The sequence below is a fragment of the Hemitrygon akajei genome, chromosome 18, assembly GCF_048418815.1.
Source record: "Hemitrygon akajei chromosome 18, sHemAka1.3, whole genome shotgun sequence".
Classification (NCBI taxonomy): domain Eukaryota; kingdom Metazoa; phylum Chordata; class Chondrichthyes; order Myliobatiformes; family Dasyatidae; genus Hemitrygon; species Hemitrygon akajei.
In genome coordinates this window covers 5,880,219-5,899,858 of record NC_133141.1, presented here as the reverse complement: position 1 = coordinate 5,899,858, position 19,640 = coordinate 5,880,219, and the positions used below count along the sequence as shown (strand labels likewise).

The 19,640-nt window shown below is 40.3% G+C and overlaps 1 protein-coding gene across 2 annotated transcripts in view; it reads right to left on the bottom strand.

Annotated features, from left to right (window-relative positions):
- The window catches only part of myo1d (myosin 1D), a 557,628-nt gene that overhangs the window by 306,414 nt on the left and 231,574 nt on the right, over positions 1-19,640 (bottom strand). For both annotated transcript variants that reach the window (XM_073070702.1, XM_073070703.1), the window contains one exon: positions 2,027-2,234. In XM_073070702.1, coding sequence (XP_072926803.1) covers positions 2,027-2,234 — 208 coding nt within the window. The remainder of the gene's footprint in view (positions 1-2,026; positions 2,235-19,640) is intronic.

Sequence of the window (19,640 nt, the reverse complement as noted above, 5' to 3'; positions counted from 1 at the left end):
CTCCAATCCGGCTACTTAATCAAATTTTTCTCAAATGTTGAAATCAACACTGTGTCCACCACTTGTACTGGCAGCTAATTCCACACTCACCACCCTGAGTGAAGAGGTTTCCCCTTTATGTTTCCCTTAAACATTTTACCTTTCACCCTTAACCTATGACCTCTAGCTGTAGTCCCATCCAACCTCAGTGAAGAAAGCCTGATTGCATTTACTCTTTATATACCCCTCATAATTTTGTATACCTCTATCAAATCTCTCAAACTTCAACATAACATCCCAACACCTGTACTCAATACATTGACTTATGAAGGCCAATATGTCAAAAGCTTTCTTTACAGCTCAATCTACAGCTCATTACTTGCAATGAATTATAGATCTGTATTCCCAGATCCCTTTGTTCTACCTCACTCCTTAGTGACCTACCGCTCACTGTGTAAGACCTACCCTGGATGGTCCTCCCAAAGTGCAACACTTCACACTTGTCTACATTAAATTCCATCTGTCATTTTTCAGCCCATTTCACCAGTTGTCTAAATCCTGCTGCAATCTTTGACAGTCTTCCTCATGTAATCCTCGTACTGTCTAAGGTCTAATCCCATTTTCTACCCAATCATGAATTCCAAGGGACTGAACCTTCTTGATCAGCCTTCATCCAGGACCTTGTCAAAAGCTTTGCTGAAGTCCATGTAGATATCATCTACAGCCTTGCTTTCTTCAAATTTCCCAGTAACCTTCTTGAAAAACTCTATAAGATTGGTCAAACACAACTTACCATGCACAGAGTCAGATTCGCTATCCTTAATCAGTCAGTGTCTATCCAAATACAGTACGTATATATCAGGTCCCTTAGAATACCTTCCAATAACTTCCCCACTACTGATGTCAGGCTCACTGGCTTATTCTTAGAGTCTTTCTTAAACAACGGAATAACATTTGCTATTCTGCAATCCTCTGGCACCAGACCTGTGGCAAAGGATATTTTAAATATTTCTGCTAGGGCCCCTGCATTTTCTGCACTAGCCTCCCACATATGGTGCCACATACAAAATTAAGCAAAAGTATAGTGGCCAGTCTTGAGGGTAATATACTATGGCAAATTGAGGATTGGTAACTTACAGAAAATGGAATAATCTGGCCATTTTTGGGTTAGGAGGCTGTGACCAGTGAGTACCGTATATCAGGGAGTAATCCAGCAGTTCCCACTGTTCAAAATATACAGTACATCAATAATTTGGATGAGGGGATCAAATTTATTTTATCCATGTTTGCTTCTGGTACAAAGCCAAGCAGCAGAGCAGACTTTGATGAAAATGCAGTGTGACTTTGGTTATACAAGGACCGGTTAAGTGAATGAGCAAGGACACAGCAAATGGAATATTATGAAAAGTACAGCCGAAGTTTCAGGCCGAAACCCTTTGGCAGGATCAAAACAAATGTTCAAATTTGACATAAATAGCTAATATAAAATCACAAAGTAATCATTATACACAAAACAAAACAAAGCTTAATCAAGGAAATACTAAAATTATTTGGTTATTGAACTGCATCACCTGGAAATTTCATCTCAAATTTCTAGATCGGAATTAGAGTGAAATTCATAGCAATGGGTTTATGTTAATGACCTTTACATCAGGTAAAACCTTCTAGCAGAAGTTGTATTTCATGTTCTTAATAGTCAGTGCTCCTCTGTATTCCTTTCCCTTTGCATTGCCAACTCAAACCTCTGGATTGCACATACAGGTGTCAATACAACAGAATTATATATATTTTTTGTTTTATAATGAAATTGTAGAAATATAAATTGTTGAAATTCTATTACTTAACTTTGGTAGCAAATAGTTTATTATAAAATTTATATTACTTATTTCCCCAAGGCCAATGACAAAACATTTGCTTTACAAAATAATTTCCAATAAAAACATAAATTGATTGTATGCTCCATCTTCAAAATAATATGATTATTATTTTTCAAAGAGTTACACATTCTTTATCTGTTTTTGTCACTGTAGCATTTAATAGCACATACCTTCTGCAGGAAAAGAACGATCCGTTCAATCATCCGTGATCGCCGTTCCTCTAGAGTAAACAAGGTCTTTGGTGTCCGAATGAAGAGTTTTGTCTTCCCATAAGCCACGTCATGCTGAAACTCACAGCACTCCACCAGCTTCTTAACAGCTTCTTGGTCGGACCGCATATCATGATTAGGCCATGTGAACTCTGAAATCATCTTATATCTGGGGAGGTGATGAGAAAGGGTGTCTATTACAACTTAGTAGTAACTTAGTAGTAAATAGGAGCAGGAGTTGGCCATCTGGCTCGTAGAACCTGCTCCACCATCCATAAGATCATGGCTGATCTGGCCATGGACTCATCTCCACCTCCCTGCCTTTTCTTCCATAACCCTTAATTCCCCTACTGTGCAAAAATCTATCCAAACTTATCTTAAATATATTTACTGAGGTAGCTTCCACTGCTTCATTAGGCAGAGAATTCCACAGATATACTACTCTCTGGGACAAGCAGTTCCTTCTCAGCTCCATCCTAAATTTACTCCCCCAAATCATGAGGCTACGTCCCCAAGTTCTAGTCTCATCTACCAGTGGAAGCAACTTTCCTGCCTCTATCTTATCTATCCCTTTCATAATTTTATATGTTTCTATAAGATCTCCTCTTATTCTTCTGAATTCCAGCGAGTATAGTTCCAGGCGACTCAATCTCTCCTCATAGTCTAATCCCCACATCTCTGGAATCAACCTGGTGAGCCTCCTTTGCACTGTATATCCTTCCACAAGTAAGGAAACCAGAACTGCACGCAGTAGTCCAGGTACAGCCTCACCAGTACCCTGTACAGTTGCAGCATAACCTTCCTGCTCTTAAATTCAATCCCTCTAGCAATGAAAGCAAACATTCCATTTGCCTTCTTGATAGCCTGCTGCACCTGCAAACTAAACTTTTGTGATTCATGCACAAACACCCCTAAATCCCTCTGCACAGCAGCATGCTGCAATCTTTTACCATTTAAATAATAATCAGCTCTTCTATTTTCCTTCCCAAGTGGATGACCTCGCATTTACCAACATTGTACTCCATCTGTCAGACCCTTGCCCATTCATTTAACCTATCTATATCTATATGCAGACTCTCCGTATCGTCTGCACAATTTGTTTTTCCACTCAATTTAGTATCATCAGCAAATTTAGATACACTACACTCAGTCCTCTCTTCCAAATTGTTAACCTATATTGTGAACAGTTGTGGCACATCATTCACCACTGATTGCCAACCAGAGTAACACCCATATATCCCAGCTCTCTGCTTTCTATTAGTTAACAAATCCTCTATCCCTGCTAATACATCATCCCCAACTCCATGGATCCTTATCTTATGGATAAGTCTTTTATGCAGCACCTCATCAAATGCCTTCTGGAAATCCAAGTAAATAATGTCTATCTGTCCCCCTCTATCCACTGCACTCGTTATATCCTCAAAGAACTCCAGTAGGTTTATCAAATAGGACCTACCTTTGCTTTATCCATCCTGTCTGATTGATGGATCCATTTCTTTCCAGAAGCCTCGCTATTTCTTCTTAATGATAGCTTCAAGCATTTTCTCAACTACAGATGTTAAACTAACTGACCTATAGTTAGCTGCCTTTTACCTACAACCTTTTTTGAACAGTTGCGGTAAGATTCACCATCTGCCAATCCACTTGGACCTGCCCAGAGTCCAGAGAATTTTGGTAACTTATCACCAAAGCCTTTACAATAACCTCTGCCATTTCTTTCAGTACCCTGGGATGCATTCCATCAGGATTAGAGGACTTAACTATCTTCAGGCCCACAAGTTTGCTCAGCACTACCTCTTTAGTGATAGCTATTTAGTGATGTATCAAGGTCCTCACTCACATCGTATCCATATCATCTCTTTTTGGCATGATAGACGTGTCCTCCACCATGATGACCAACATGAAATAGTCATTTAAAGCCTTTAATTGAATTGACTTTTGACTTTATTACTTACATCCTTTATATACGTGAGTAAAAATCTCTGTCTAAATGTGCAATGTGCAATTTACAGTAATTTATAATAAGTATTATGTACAACAGGATAGTCAATATAACATAGAAATACAGTTACGTCAGCATACATTAATCAGTCTGATGGCCTGGTGGAAGAAGCTGTCCTGGAGCCTGTTGATCCTTGCTTTTATGCTCTGGTACCTCCACCATTTCCTCATTACTCAATATCAATTCCCCCTTCTCGTCCTCCAGTGGATCTATGTTTACTTTAGCCACCCTTTTCCGCTTTATAAAATTATAAAAACTTTTATTATCGATTTTTATATTTTGTGCTAGTTTATTTTCATATTCCTGCTTCCCTTTCTTTATTGCCCACTTAGTGGTTCTTTGTTGCTTTTTAAAGTTTTCCCAAGCTTCCAGTTTCCCACTACTCTTAGTGACTTTGTATGCATGAGCTTTTGGTTCGATGCCTTCTTTAATTTCCTTAGTTAACCTAGGCTGGCTTTGAAAAATAAATTAGTTAAATGCATTGAAGTTCTTAATCTTTAATTATACTTCAGCATGTAGGAGCAGCCATTGTGTGAGTGGGCCAGTGTTAGAGTGGAGACCTTGAGGTTAAGGCAAGATTCTAGAAAGGTTTTTTCTTTCTTATTGTACAATTAGAGTACAGGTGGAAATTCCAGGTAGGGTAGTGAATGCTCCTCTTGTGGGAGTTGGAAAGACAGAGAGACCGCTAGTATCCCTGATGACTACACCTGTAAGAAGTGCATCCAGCTGCAGCTTTTTACAGACTGTGTTAGGGAACTGAAGCTGAAGCTGGATGAACACCAGATATTGTTAGGATATACAGAGAGGTAGCTACACCTAAGTTGCAAGAATAGGTAACTGGGTGGCCATCAGAAGAGGGAAAGGGGATAGGCAGCCAATGCAGAGTACCCCTGTGGCCATTTCCCTCAATAACAATAATATTATTTTAGATAATATTGACAGGGACAGGCTAACAGTGGAAAACCACAACAGTCAGATCTCTGGCAGGAATTTTGTCTCTGAGACACAAAAGGGAAGGGAGAAGAAGAAACAGTAAGCAAATAATGATAGGGGATTAATTGGTTAGATGAACTGAAGGGGGAGCAACATCCTTGCAGGAAGGTTTGCAGATGCTGCACCAAGGTTTTAAACTAAAGTTTCCAGAATGCCAGGGCAGATGCTGGAGTGGTTGTGGAGAAAATTGTTGTTAAGCCTACAGGAATCAAAAGGTTATGTGTGATGGGAATAAAGTTCTGAGTTGCATTTACTTCAATGCAAGGAGTATTGTAGGTAGGTGGATGAGCTTAGAACATGGACCTGCACATGGAATAATAACATTGTAGCCTTTAGTGAGTCTTGTTTGTAGGAGCCGCAGGACTGGCAGCTCAATGTTCCAGGGTTCTGTACTTTTAAACACTTTAGAAGGGGAGGAACAAGGTTGTGATAGTAGGTGATTTTAACTCTTCACATATTGACTGGACTCCCATAATGTAAAAGGATTGGATAGGATAGAGTTTGTCAAATGTATTCAAGAAAGCACCCTTAGTCAATAACTATAGAGTGTGTAATGCTGGATCTCCTAAGAGGGAACAAGTCAGGGGAATTGACAAAAGTGTGTACGTGTGAACACTTTGGATATAGTGTCATAATTTCATTAGTTTCAAGATAATCATTGAGAAGGATGGGACTGATTCTCAGGCATTCTATTTCTGGTGTTCCCACAACCAATGGCCTTACTCTGAGGACTCTATCTTGCTCTATCTTGTCATTTCATACTCGTTATTTATTTATATTTGCATAGTTTGTTGCTCATTGATCCTGTTTAGAATTACTGTTCAATAGATTTGCTAAGTGTGCCTGCAGGAAAAAGAATCTAAGGGCTGTATGTGGTGAAATGCATGTACTCTGATAATAAATTTTACTTTGAACTTTAAACTGGAGAAAGGCCAGTTGTGATGGCATCGGAAAGGATTTGGCAAGCATGGATTGCGATAGGCTTTTTTCTGGCAATTGGATGGGAGGTCTTCAAAAGGAAAATTTTGAGAGTAGAGCTTGCATGTTCCTGTCAGAATAAAAAGACAAGGATAACAGGTGTAAGGAAACTTAGCTTTTGAGAGATATTGAGGCCCTGGCTAAGGAGAAGGAAGTGCATAGCAGGTATAGGCAGCATGGAACAAATAGAGGCACTTGAGGAATAAAAGAAACGCAAAAAAAATCTAAGAGCAAAATCAGAAGGGCTAAAGGTGGACATGCAGTTGCTCTGGCAGACAAGGTGAAGGAGAATCACAAGGAATTCCTACAGATGTATTTAGAATAAAAGGATAGCAAGGAACAAAACTGGTCCCCTTGAACATCAGCGTGGTCATTTATGTGGCAGCCAAAAGAGATAGGGGAGATTTTAAATGGATTTTTGCATCTGGACAGATGGGAGATGGACAGAATCCATAGAAATTAAGCAAAGCAGCAGTGACATCATGGATCATATACTGATTTCAGAAGAATAGGTGCTTGCTGTCTTGAAGCAAATTTGGGTTGATAAATTCCCAGGGCCTGACAAGGTGTGTCCTTGGAACTTGTATCAGGCTAGTGCAGAAATTGCAGGGGTTTTGCCAGAGGTATTCAAAATGTCCTTAGCCAGAGGACTTGGAGGATAGCTAATGCTGCTCAAATGGTTTTTTGAGAAAGTTGATGAAGGCAGAGGATGTTTTTCACATGGACTTTAGAAAGCCCTTTTACAAGGTCCTGCATGGAAGCTGGTCAAGAAGGTTCAGTTGCTTGGACCTCAGGGCGAGAAGCCAGAGATTGGTAGTAGATGGTTGCTTCTCTGCTTGGAGGCCTGTGACTAGTGGAGTGTCACAGGGATTGGTGCTGGATGTGTTGTTGTTTATCATCTATATCAATAATCTGAATGATAATATGGTAAACTGGATCAGCAAGTTTGGGGGTGTAGCAGACAGCAAGGAAGACTATCAAAAGTTTGCAAAGGGATTTAGACCAGCATGAAAAGTGGGCTGAAAAATGGCAGATCGAATTCAACACAGACAAATGTGAGGTGTTGCACTTTGGGAAGACAAACCAAAGTAGGACATACAAAGTGAAGGGCACTAAAGATTGTAGTAGAATAGAGGGATCTGGGAATACAGATCCTTAATTCCTTGAAGGTGGCATCACAGGTAGATAGGGCCACAGAACTTGCCCTTCACAAATCAAAAGTTGAGTAGAGGAGTTGGGATGTTATGTTAAAGTTGTACAAGATGCTGGTGAGGCCTAATTTGGTATATTGTGTGCAATTCTGTCACTTACCGAGAGAAAAGACACCAATAAGATTGAAGAATATAGAGAAAATTTACAAGAATATTGCTGGGATTTGAGGATCCGAGTTATAGGGACAAGTTGAACAGGTTAGGACTTTATTCCCTGGAGAGTAGGACAATGAGGTGAGATTTGACAGAGGTATACAAAATTATGTGGGGTATAAATTGGGTAAATGTAAGGAAGTTTTTTCCATTGAGGTTGCTTGAGACTACAACTAGAGATCATGGGTTACGGGTGAAAAGTGAAATATTTAAGGGGAATCTGAGAGGAACCTTCTTCATTCAGAGGTTGGTGAGAGTGTGGAATGAGCTGCCACTGGAAGTGGTAGATGCAGGTTCGATTGCAGCATTAAAAGACGGTTGGATAAATACATGGATAAAAGAGGTATGGAGGACTATGATTCAAGTGTGGTCTAATGGGATTGGGCAGAATAATAGTTAGGCATAGACTACATGGACCAAAGGGCTCGTTTCTGTGCTGTAGTGCTCTACAAATCAGGGAACACTGCATTTTTCCTAGGTAAAAAGATGAACACCAGTTAGCATTTTGAAAGAACCTTCCCACACTTTTCTCTCAGAATAACTGAAAAGTATTTTTAGTACTGACACATTTCTGGCATGACTGGAATGAATGGCACACTGTTTAACTCTCTAAAATGTTATGGCTCAGATACATTTTTATGTCCATTAGTTAGTAGAGGGATCGGTCAGGCTGAGAATTTGTATGAATATCAAGAAATACTGAAATTCTGTCTAAGGAGAGTTGGCAATTATAACTTTACTTAAAAGTGATTCAGTGAGATCACATAGCATATTACAAGATTTAGTTGGCCATTTAAGTGAACACCACTGAGGATAAAAGAGCATTTTAAATATTTAACTGCATAAGTAAGCATGCAAGTCAGCATCCTTTCCCTTCTCTAGCTCTGTATCCCTTTTACCAATCACCTTTCTGGCTCTCAGCTTCACCCCACCCCCTCTGGTCTTCTATCATTTTGCATTTTCCCCTCCCCCTCCTACTTTCAAATCTCTTACTATCTTTCCTTTCAGTTAGTCCTGACAAAGGGTCTCGGCCCGAAATGTCGACAGCACTTCTCCCTATAGATGCTGCCTGGCCTACTGTGTTCCACCAGCATTTTGTGTGTGATGGAAGTCAGCATATGCATGGTGATAAATTTTGTTTTTCTGAGTTAAAATTCATTCACAAGATCACAATGCTGTTGTAGTCATCAGGACCGTAAGCTCAAACAGTACAAGGTTTCTTCACCTTTGAGATCCAAATTCAAAAGGCATGGAGACACTTCACTGTGTCAGTTCTCCACTACCATCTAAAAATTATTTATGTATCATAGAATTATTAAAATCCTGTCATTTTGTATTAACTTCCTGCTCATCTTAAGGGATACAAAATTCAACTAATATTTTCAGAGATAGAGAACTGTACGAAAGTCCTAGGCAACCTAAATTTTTAATATAAATTTTGCTTTAGATGTTTATTTTTTCTTCTCCATTGGTGTATCTTTAGAAAAGAGCAAATTTTTCCAAAAAATTAAATGTTAGAAAAAGTTTTGTATTTTCTTAAAGTAACATATTAAATAATAGATACTGTAGATAGATAGATATCTTATTGATCCCAAAGGAAATTACAGTGTCACAGTAGCATTACAAGTGCACAGATATACACATATTAGAAAAGAGGAAAGAAAGAATAAAAAACAAGTTAACTCAAATAGTTTAACAGGAGAGGGCCATGACTTCCCAGCTAGAGACTTGACTCATTATAGAGCCTAATGGTCAAGGGTAAGTATGCCTTCGTATAGCGTTCTTTGGAGCAGTGCAGTTGTCGCAGTCTATTAATATAAGTACTCCTCTGTTCAGCCAATGTGGCATGCAAATGGTGAGAAACATTGACCAGATTGGCCAGGATTTTCCATAGGGTCCTTTGTACTACCACAGTTTCCAGTGTGTCCAGTTTGACTCCTATAACAGAGCTAACCTTTCTAATCAGTTTACTGAGCCTGTTAGCATCACCCGTGTTGATATCTTTGCCCCAGCACACCACCACATAGAAGATTGTACTAGCAACAACAGACTGGTAGAACATGTCAAGGAGAGGCCTGCATAGTCCAAAGGACCTCAGCCTCCTGAGGAAGTAGAGACGACTGGTTTCCTGAAAGGAAAATCCTGCCCGACAAACCTACTGCAATTCTTTGAGGAAATTACAAGCAGGGTAGACAAAGGAGATGCAGTAGATGTGGTGTACTTGGATTTTCAGAAGGCCTTTGACAAGGTGCTGCACATGAGGCTGCTTAGCGAGATAAGCGCCCATGGAATTATAGGGAAGTTACTAGCATGGGTGGAACACTGGCTGGTCGGCAGAAAACAGAGAGCGGGAATAAAGGAATCCTATTCTGGCTGGCTGCCAGTTACCAGTGGAGTTCCACAAGGGTCAGTGTTGGGACTGCTGCTTTTTATGATGTATGTCAATGATTTGGACTACAAGATTAATGGATTTGTGGCTAAGTTTGCTGATGATGCAAAGATAGGTGGAGGAGCAGGTAGTGTTGAGGAAACAGAGAGCCTGCAGAGAGACTTAGATAGTTTAAGGGAATGCGCAAAGAAGTCGCAAATGAAATACAATGTGGGCAAGTGTATGGTCATGCACTTTGATGGAAGAAATAAACGGGCAGACTATTATTTAGATGGGCAGAGAATTCAAAATGCAGAGATGCAAAGGGATTTGGGAGTCCTTGTGCAGGATACCCTGAAGGTTAACCTCCAGGTTGAGTAGGTTGTGAAGAAGGCAAATGCAATGTTGGCATTCATTTCTAGAGATATAGAATATAAGAGCAGGGATATGATGTTGTAGGCTCTGTAAGGCACTCGTGAGACCACACTTGGAGTTTTGCATGCAGTTTTGAGCTCTTTATTTTAGAAAGGATATACTGACCTTGGAGAGGGTTCAGAGCAGATTCACGAGAATGTTTCCAGGAATGAAAGGGTTACCGTATGAGGAACGTCTGGCAGCTCTTGGGCTGTATTCCCTGGAGTTCAGGAAAATAAGGGGGGGATCTCATAGAAACATTCTGAATGTTAAAAGGCCTGAACAGGTTAGATATGGCAAAGTTATTTCCCATGGTAGGGGATTCTAGGACAAGAAGGGACGACTTCAGGATTGAAGTACACTCATTTAGAACTGAGATGCGGAGAAATTACTTTAGTCAGAGTGTGGTAAATCTGTGGAATTTGTTGCCACGAGCGGCTGTGCAGGCTAAATCATTGGGTGCATTTAAGGCCGAGATAGATAAGTTCTTGATTAGCCAGGGGATCAAAGGGTATGGGGAGAAGGCAGGGGAGTGGGGTAACTGAAAGAATTGGATTAGCCATGATTGAATGGCAGAGCAGACTTGATGGGCCAAATGGCCTACTTCTGCTCCTATATCTTATGGTCTCATGACCCTTGCCCTTCTTGTACACAGCGTCTGCGTAGGTGCACCACTCAAGTCTGTCATCCAGGTGCACCTCCAGGTACCTGCAGGTCCTCACCACATCCACATTCTCACCATCAAGAGTAACAGGGAGCAGCGCAGGCTTAGTCTTCCTAAGGTCCATCACCATCTCCTTTGTCTTACTGATGTTGAGCTGCAGATAATTCAGCTTGCACTATTTGACAAAGTCCTCCACCAGGGTCTTGTATTCATCCTCCCGTCCTCCCTTTATATACCCAACTATTGCTGAGTCAGAGAATTTCTGCAGATGACGTGACTCTGCGTTGTATCTAAAAGTCCATGATATACTGGGTAAACAGGAAAGGAGCCAATACAGTCTCCTGTGGGGCCCCAGTGCTGCTAATAGCCACGTCTGACACACAGCTCTGAAGCTGCAACAACTGTGGTCTATCAGTCAGGTAGTCCATTATCCAGGATACAATGGAAATTCCAATCTGCACTAATGGAGCTTTCCTCCCAACACTGAGGGCTGTATGGTATTGAAGGCATTGAAAGCCTTGCTGTGACGCAGATCTGTTCGTTGTTTAATTCGTCAGTTACTCTGTTATGTTGCGTATTTGTCTAATTACGCAGTTTTGTTTTAAAGTGGAGTTTTACTTTCTATCTTAAGTCTCAAAGGTTATTGCCGACAGTTTCGCCACAATGCTGCCAGTTTTAGTCCAGTCGGAGAGTGAAGAATTTATGGAAGTGCGGGAACCCGAAGGATTGAGTAAAGTTGGTGTCGCCGGCGGTAATACAGGTTCGACCTTATTGAATCCTCATTCAGAAGGTAGTAACCTGCATCCGAGATAGCCCTTGCATTGTGAAAGCAGAAAGGATTGGACGCAGCATTATTCACCAAGGAAAGGTCAGTTCCTTTAAGCCGTTTTTATTTCTTTTGTCGTAAATCCTTCGGGCAAGGCATATTTCAGCTGGGATCAGCAGTAACGTCACATCGTCGAGGAATTCGTTACTTCAGGGAAGTCTCTCCTAATTGACTGTGTAAATCATTTGGACTTTTGCATTTACCACTTTTAAGAACTGTGTTCGCATTTATTGCTTCATTCAGAGAACCGTTCAAGTTGTCGTATAGCCGTTAACTTCCGATTAAGTTAGTCATTTGTTTACTTTTCATTTTTATTGAGCAGTGTTTTATAAATGTTTTATTTGTTTATGAAAAACCTGTCTCAATTCTATATTCATTGTTGCCGTATCATAACACTCTGAGTGGAAACAAAACCAAGAGACTCACTTAGGCACAAAGACACAAGGATTAAGGTTTTGAAGATTGGCAGCAAGTGCACTGGATTGATGAGTCAAAATTAGAATTTTTTTTAGCTCAGTTTGTCTGTAGAAGAGCAAGAGAATGCTACAAGGATGAGTGTCTGCAGCCAACAGTGAAGGATGGTGGAGGTTGCCTGCAGGTTTGCGGCTGCATTTCTGCAACTGGAGTTCATGATCTGGTCAGAATTAATGGAATCCTCAATGCTAAGAAAGACAAGCAAATTTTTATCCACCACACAATAGTATTGGGGTGGTGTCTGATTGGTCCCAACTTCATTCTGCAGCTGGATAATGACCCCAAACACATGGCCAAGGTCATAAAGAACTGCCATCAGTGAAAAGAATAAGGAGTTCTGCAACAGATAATGTAGCCTCTACAGAGCCTTGATAGCAACATCAAAGCTGTCTGGGATTACCTGGAGAGATGGAAGCATGCGAGACAGCCAAAGTCTACAGATGAACTGTGGCAAATTCTCCAAGAATGCTTGGAACAACCTACCAGCTGATTTTCTTATAAAACTGCATGGCAGGTTACCTAGAGTTTTAAAGGGAAAGGGTGGTCACACCAACTATATATTTGAATTAGTGTTATTTTAACTGTTTACTGCTCTTTATAGTAATTTTTTTGAGATTTAGAAACTTAGCATTTCATTACAGTATTTTTAAAAACCCCCTCGCTTTACAGAATATTTTTACATGTGCCTAAGACTTTTGCATCGTTCTATATACTATATTTTAAATCATTACATTCAGCAACCAAACTTTAGCAATCCCCCCCAAATTACCTTGTCAATACTAGTCAAGCAGCAGTTTGGTAGAGAGGAATAGGTTATTAAGCACAATCATTTTGACTGATTTGAATTTTGGTGCAGTTTATAATGGTGCAATAGCACTGACAGGTTCCAGTATTTATTTTTCCTGAAGATAATTTGAATATGGCCATTTGCAATTAGTGACAAACGTGAGCTAAACATTCTAGTTTCTCCAGTAAATGAAATACAGTTTACTGGAGATGAGATTAAGCATTAAGCATGAGATTAAGCAGTAAATGAGATTAAGCATACATTTATACCAATTGTACATTCATCTTCTAATTATTCTGTCCACGTTCTCAATTACCCCTCCCCAATTATACTTTTTATAAAAGCTAAATGAAGAGCTAATCGTGAAAAGTTCACGGAATCATGCAATGGTGGAAGCTATACTGTAACCCAACCTGGCTATGTTAGTATGCAGAATATTTTTTGAGAGACATTGCATATATGTATTAGCATTGATGACTTTGTAACTGATGTAGATAACAGATAGAGAATTCAATATGTTAGCTCAACATACAGAAAAAAATACTTGACACTATACATAACCTTCCACAACAGGATAAGTATGCCACTCAGGCAATGAAGTACATTTGGTGTAGAGCCACAGTTGTACTGTGGGAAATTCAGCAATAAGTTTTTACATTAGGTCCCAAAAACATCAGAGATAAATGATACGATAAGATGTTTTGGGCATTGATTACAATATAAATAATGTCATTTAAGGTAAAATTGGATAGGTATATGGATAGGAAAGGAGTGGAGGGTTATGGGCTGAGTGCGGGTAGGTGGGACTAGGTGAGATTAAGAGTTCGGCACGGACTAGGAGGGCCGGAATGGCCTGTTTCCGTGCTGTGATTGTTATATGGTTATATGGTTATATGGTTAAATATTAGCCAGAACACAAGGGTCACCTTCATTCTTATTCTGTAAATGTCATTGGATAAAGCATTTTTATTAAGCAACCTCTGAAAAAACAGCACTCTATCGCATTACAAGCACAGTGCATACATCTGGTGCTCCTTGCCAAAATATTCATAGTGCAAAAATATAACACTATTGATGTGTATAGATTAGGTGACTGAATTGTCCAAGCCACTTAGCTCAGCAAGTCCCGGGTTCATACTAGGGTAGGGTAACCTCACTTTTCTGAGATCTCCAAAAAGAATGTTTCCAAAATCTGTAGTGCCTTTTTGGCAATGAAACGAAAAAGCAAAGATTTCAATCGACTGAAAACTATTCAGGGCCGGAAGGCATGAATAAGGAAATGATCACATGTTAGGCAGAAACAAAGAAGGTGAAAGCTGTTAAATAAACTGCAGGGCTCTTAGTCTTGGCTCACACATGGCCAATTTTGGCAAGATATTGAAGGGAAAGAAGAACTCCAACCTCCGAAAATATTTTCAGGATGCAGTAAAAAAAGAGCAAAGAAAAAAATAATCCACCATAAATTTACAAGATAAAATTACTTTGAAATTGGTGGGAATTGAAAAAAATAGGTACAATTCAAAACCACAGCAAAAGATACTATTGGAGTAGGAGTTCTTACATTTGAGAATTACCCATGCTGGCCAAAACAAACAATTATTCCATGCTGCATTGGAATACATTGTTAATGAATCTCAGCAACCTGTTTAGTGGAGACACAGAGCACCATCTGTCTCATTATTTTTTGATAGTGTAAGCAACTGCATAAAGGCAAAGGCTAAAAACATTTCAGTGTAAAGACAATGGGCAGTGTGAATCTGGTGTAAAATATGCATTTGAATTATTTTTATCATTTGGGTAAATGAAAAAAGAAATCGCAAAATAAGGAAATCAATTCCTTTGTGATTCCATGATTCACTTGTCCATTCATCCTTCCCCATGAATCTGCTGGGGTCCTCTATTGTGTCTGGTGATCCCAATGCGGCCTCCTTGGTGTTAGACCATAAGACAGAGAAACAGAATTAGGCCATTTGGCCCATCAAGTCTGCTCTGCCATTTCATCACGACCGATTCAATTTTCCTCTCAGCCCTAATCTCCTGCCTTCTTCCCATATCCCTACATGTCCTGACCAATCAAGAATCTATCAACCTCTGCTTCAAAATATTCATAAAGACTCAGCATCCACAGCTGCCCATGACAAAGAATTTCTTAGATTGACTGCTCTCTGGCTAAAGAAATTCCTCATCTCCATTCTAAAAGGATGCCCCACTATTCTGAGGCTGTGTTCTCTAGTCTTAGTCTCTGAAATCATAACAAACATCCTCTCCACATCCACTCTATCAAGGCCTTTCACTATTCAATTGGTTTCAATGAGGTCACCTCTCATTTTTCTGAATTCTAGTGAATGCAGACCCAGAGCCATCAAATGCTCTTCATATGACAAGCCGTTCAATCCTGGAATCATTTTCGTGAACCTTCTTTGAACCCTCGCCAGTTTCAGCATATCCCTTCTAAGCAAAGGGGCCAAAAACCGCTCTCAATACTCCAAGTGCTTTATAAAATTTTGACATTATATCCTTGTTTTTATATACTAATCCTCTTGAAATTAACACTAACATTGCATTTGCCTTCTTCACCACAGACTCAACCTGCAAATTAACCTTTAGGGTATCCTGCACAAGGACACCCAAGTCACCTTGCACCTTAGTTATTTGTATTTTTTCTCCATTCAGAAAATAGTCAACCTTTTCATTTCTTCTACCAAAGTGCATGACTGTACACTACCTGACACTATATTCCATCTGTCATTTCTCTACCCATTCTCCTCATCTGTCTAAGTCCTTCTGCTTCCTCAAAACTATCTGCCCCTACATCTATCTTCATATTGTCTGCAAACTTTGCAACAAAGCCATCAATTCCATCATCCAAACCACGGACATATAATATAACAAGTATCAGCCCCAACAGAGGCTCCTGTAGAACCCCACTTGTCACCAGCAGTCAACCAGAAAAAGCTCGCTTTAGTTCCACTCTTTGCCTCATGCTAATCAGTCACTGCTTTATCCATGCTAGAATCTTTCCTGTAATACTCTGGGCTTGTAGCTTGTTAAGCAGCCTCATCTGTGGCACCATGTCAAAGGTCTCCTGAAAATCCAAGCACACATCAACCAATTCTTCTTTGTCTATCCTGCTTGTTATTTATTCAAAGAATTCCAACAGATCTGTCAGGCCAGATTTTCTCTTGAGGAAACCATGCCGACTATGGCCTCCAAGTGTCCTGACACCTCATCCTTAATAATCGACTCCAACATCTTCCCAACCACTGAGGTCAGACTAACTGGCCAATAACTTCCTTTCTTCAGCCTCTCTCCCTTCTTAAAATGTGGAGTGACATTTGCAATTTTCCAGCCTTACAGTCTGTAGTGATTCTTGAAAGATCATGACTAATGCCTCCATGATCTCTTCAGCCACCTCTTTCAGAACTCTGGGGTGTATTCTACCCAGTCCAGGGGACTTATCTACCTTCAGAACTTTCAGTTTCCCAAGGAACATCTCCCTAGTTATGGTAACTTCACACATTTCATGATCCCTGATACCTGGAACTTCCACCATACTGCTAGTGTCTTTCACAGTGGAGACGGATGCAAAATATTTATTCAGTTCATCCGCCATTTTGTTGTACCCCATTACTACCTTTCCAGCATCATTTTTCAGCAGTCCAATATCCACTCTCACCTTTCTTCCACACTTTATGTATCTGAAGAAACTTTTAGTATCCTCTTTAATATTATTGGCCAATTCATTTTTGCATTCCATCTTTAACTTCTTAATAACTTTTTAGTTCTTTTCTGCTGTTTTTTTAAAATCTTCCCAATCCTCTACCTTCCCACTAATTGTCACTCTATTATATGCCTTCTCTCTGGGTTTGATTTCTCTTGTTAGCCATGGTCATGTCATCTTTCATTTAGAATACTTCTTCCTCTTTGGGATGTATACATCCTGCACATACCGAATTGCTTCCAGAAATTCCAGCCATTGCTACTCTGCTGTCATCCCTGCCAGTGTTCTTTTCCAATCAATTCTGGCCAACTCCTCTCTCATGCCTCTGTAATTCCCTTTACTCCACTGTCATCCTGACACAACTGACTTTATTGAAGTCCCCATGACTAATCTAACATTGTCCTTTTGGCATGCTTTTTTAAAAATTTTCCATTGTAATTTGTAGGCCACATCCTTACTACTGTTTGGGAGTCTATTTGCAAACCCCGTCAGGGCCTTTTTACCCTTACAGTTCTTCAGCTCTATCTACAATGATCTAACACCTTCTGACCCCAAGTCACCTATTTCTAATGATTTGATTTCTTTTTTTTTACCAACAGAGCAATGCCACACCCTCTGCCTTTCTGCCTGTCCTTTCGATATATTATGTATTCTTTGACATTAAGCTCCCAGATATAATCTGCTTTCAGCCATGATTCAGTGATACATTCAACATCATACCTGCTAATCTGCAACTTTGCTCCAAGTTCATCTACCTTATTCAGTATACTGCCCACATTCAAATATAACACCTTCAGTTCTGTAATACACTCTTTTCAACTTTGTCCACCTCTTTCATTGCAACTCATCCTGCTGACTACAATTTTGCCCTATCGACCCCCCCCACTACACATTGCTTCTATTTGCAAACAAGCCACCTCATCTTCAGCACTATTATCTGCCTTTCCTACAATTCTTCTTGCATTGAAATATAGGCAACTCAGGACATAGTCGCACCATGCTCAATCTTTTAATTCGTAACTTTGAGTTTGCACCAACATTTGCCTCCCCAACCTTTCTGATCTGGCACTCTGGTTCCCATCCCCCTACAAGTTTGGTTTAAACCCCACTGTGCAACATTAACAAACCTTCCCACTAAGATATTAGTCCCCTTCCAGTTCAGGTGCAAATCATCCCTTCTGTACAGATCCCATTTTCTCTGGAAGAGAGCCCAATGATCCCAAAATCTTATGCCCTTGCTCCTACACCAACTCCTTAGATACTCATTGAACTATATAATCTTCTTTGCTCTGGCCTCACCAGCATACAACACAGGTAGCAATCCTGAGATCACAACTTAGCACCTAATTCCCTGAACTCCCTAAGGAGAACAGTCACCTGTCCTACCTATGTCATTGGTACCTACACAGACCATGACTTCTGGTTGTTCACCCTCCCACTTAAGAATGCTGATGGCTCAATTTGAGATATCCTGGATCTTGGCACCCAGGAGGCAACATGCAATCCAAGACTCTCGTTCTCACCTACAGAACCTCCTGTCTATTCCCCTAACTAATAACTCCCCTATCACCACTTTATGGCTCTTCTTCCCCCTTCTCTTCAGAGTCACAGAGGTAGACTCAGTGCCTGAGACCCGACCACCATGACTTTCCTCTGTTAGGTCATTCCACCGACAGTATCCAAAGTGATATACCTGTTGAGGGGGATGGCTACAGGGATACTCTGACCAGGCTCCTGAACCCTTTTCCCCTTCCTTACTGTCACCCAGTTTCCCGTGTCCTGCATCTTGTGTGTAACTGCCTCTATATATGTCCTATATATCACCCCCTCAGCTCCCCAAATGATCTGGAGTTCATTCAGTTCCAGCTCCACGACCTGAACATGGAGATTTTAGTGAAATCCGTCGTAAATTGGGGGACCGCTTCATCGAGCACCTCCAGTCCATCCGCCAAGTGGATCTTATGGTTGCCAAACATTTAAATTCTAATTCCCATATGTCAGTCCATGGCCTCCTCATGTGCCAGGCTGAGGCCACCCTCAGGGTGGAGGAGCAACCCCTTATATTCCATCTTAGCCTCCAATCTGATGGCATGAATATCGATTTCTCCCACCAGTTTAAAAAAAAATTCTTTCCCCTCTTCTTCTATTCCCCAGTCTGGCCTCTTATTGTTTCTCACCTGCCATCACCTGGGTCCTCTCCTTCTTTCTTTACACCTATGGTCCACTCTCCTCTCCTATCAGATTCCTTCCTCTCCAGCCCTTTGCTTTTCCCAGTAACCTGGCTTCACTTATCACCTTTCAGCTATCCTCCTTCCCTGCCCCCCCCTTTTATTTTGGTGTATTCCCCCTTCCTTTCCTATCCTGATGAAGTGTGTCAGGCCAAAACATTGACTGTTTTTTCTTTTCCTGACCTGCTGAGTTTTTTCAACATTTCAAATGCGTTGCTTTGGATTTCCAGCATCTGCAGAATTTCTTGTGTCTAAATTCCTTTGTATTTTGATTTTGTTTTTGCTTACACCTCTTTAAGGATTTTTTTTCTAAGTTTCTTTATTTTTAATATAAAATGGTAAACTAACTTCATATTATCACATGCAGTGATGTACTTTGGAAAAACTCAGCTTTGCATGCTGTCCATACAGTACATTTTATTGCAACAGTGCATTGAGGTAGCACAAGGGAATACAAGAGAAAAATAGTACAAGACAATAACAGAATGCAGAATGAAGTGTTACAGAGAATGTGCAATGCAAGCAGACAATAAGCTGCAAGGTCACAAGGTAGATTGTGAGGTCCAAAATCCTTCTTGTGGGATCATTCAATAATTCAAGCTCAAGTTTACTGTCATTCTGCCACACACATGTACACAGCTAAATGAAACATAGTTCCTCTGGTGCCAAGGTGTAAAACACAGTACACATAGTCCCACACAGCACATATAGTTATGATCCAGCACATACTGTACAGTCACAAAATTATATCAGCAC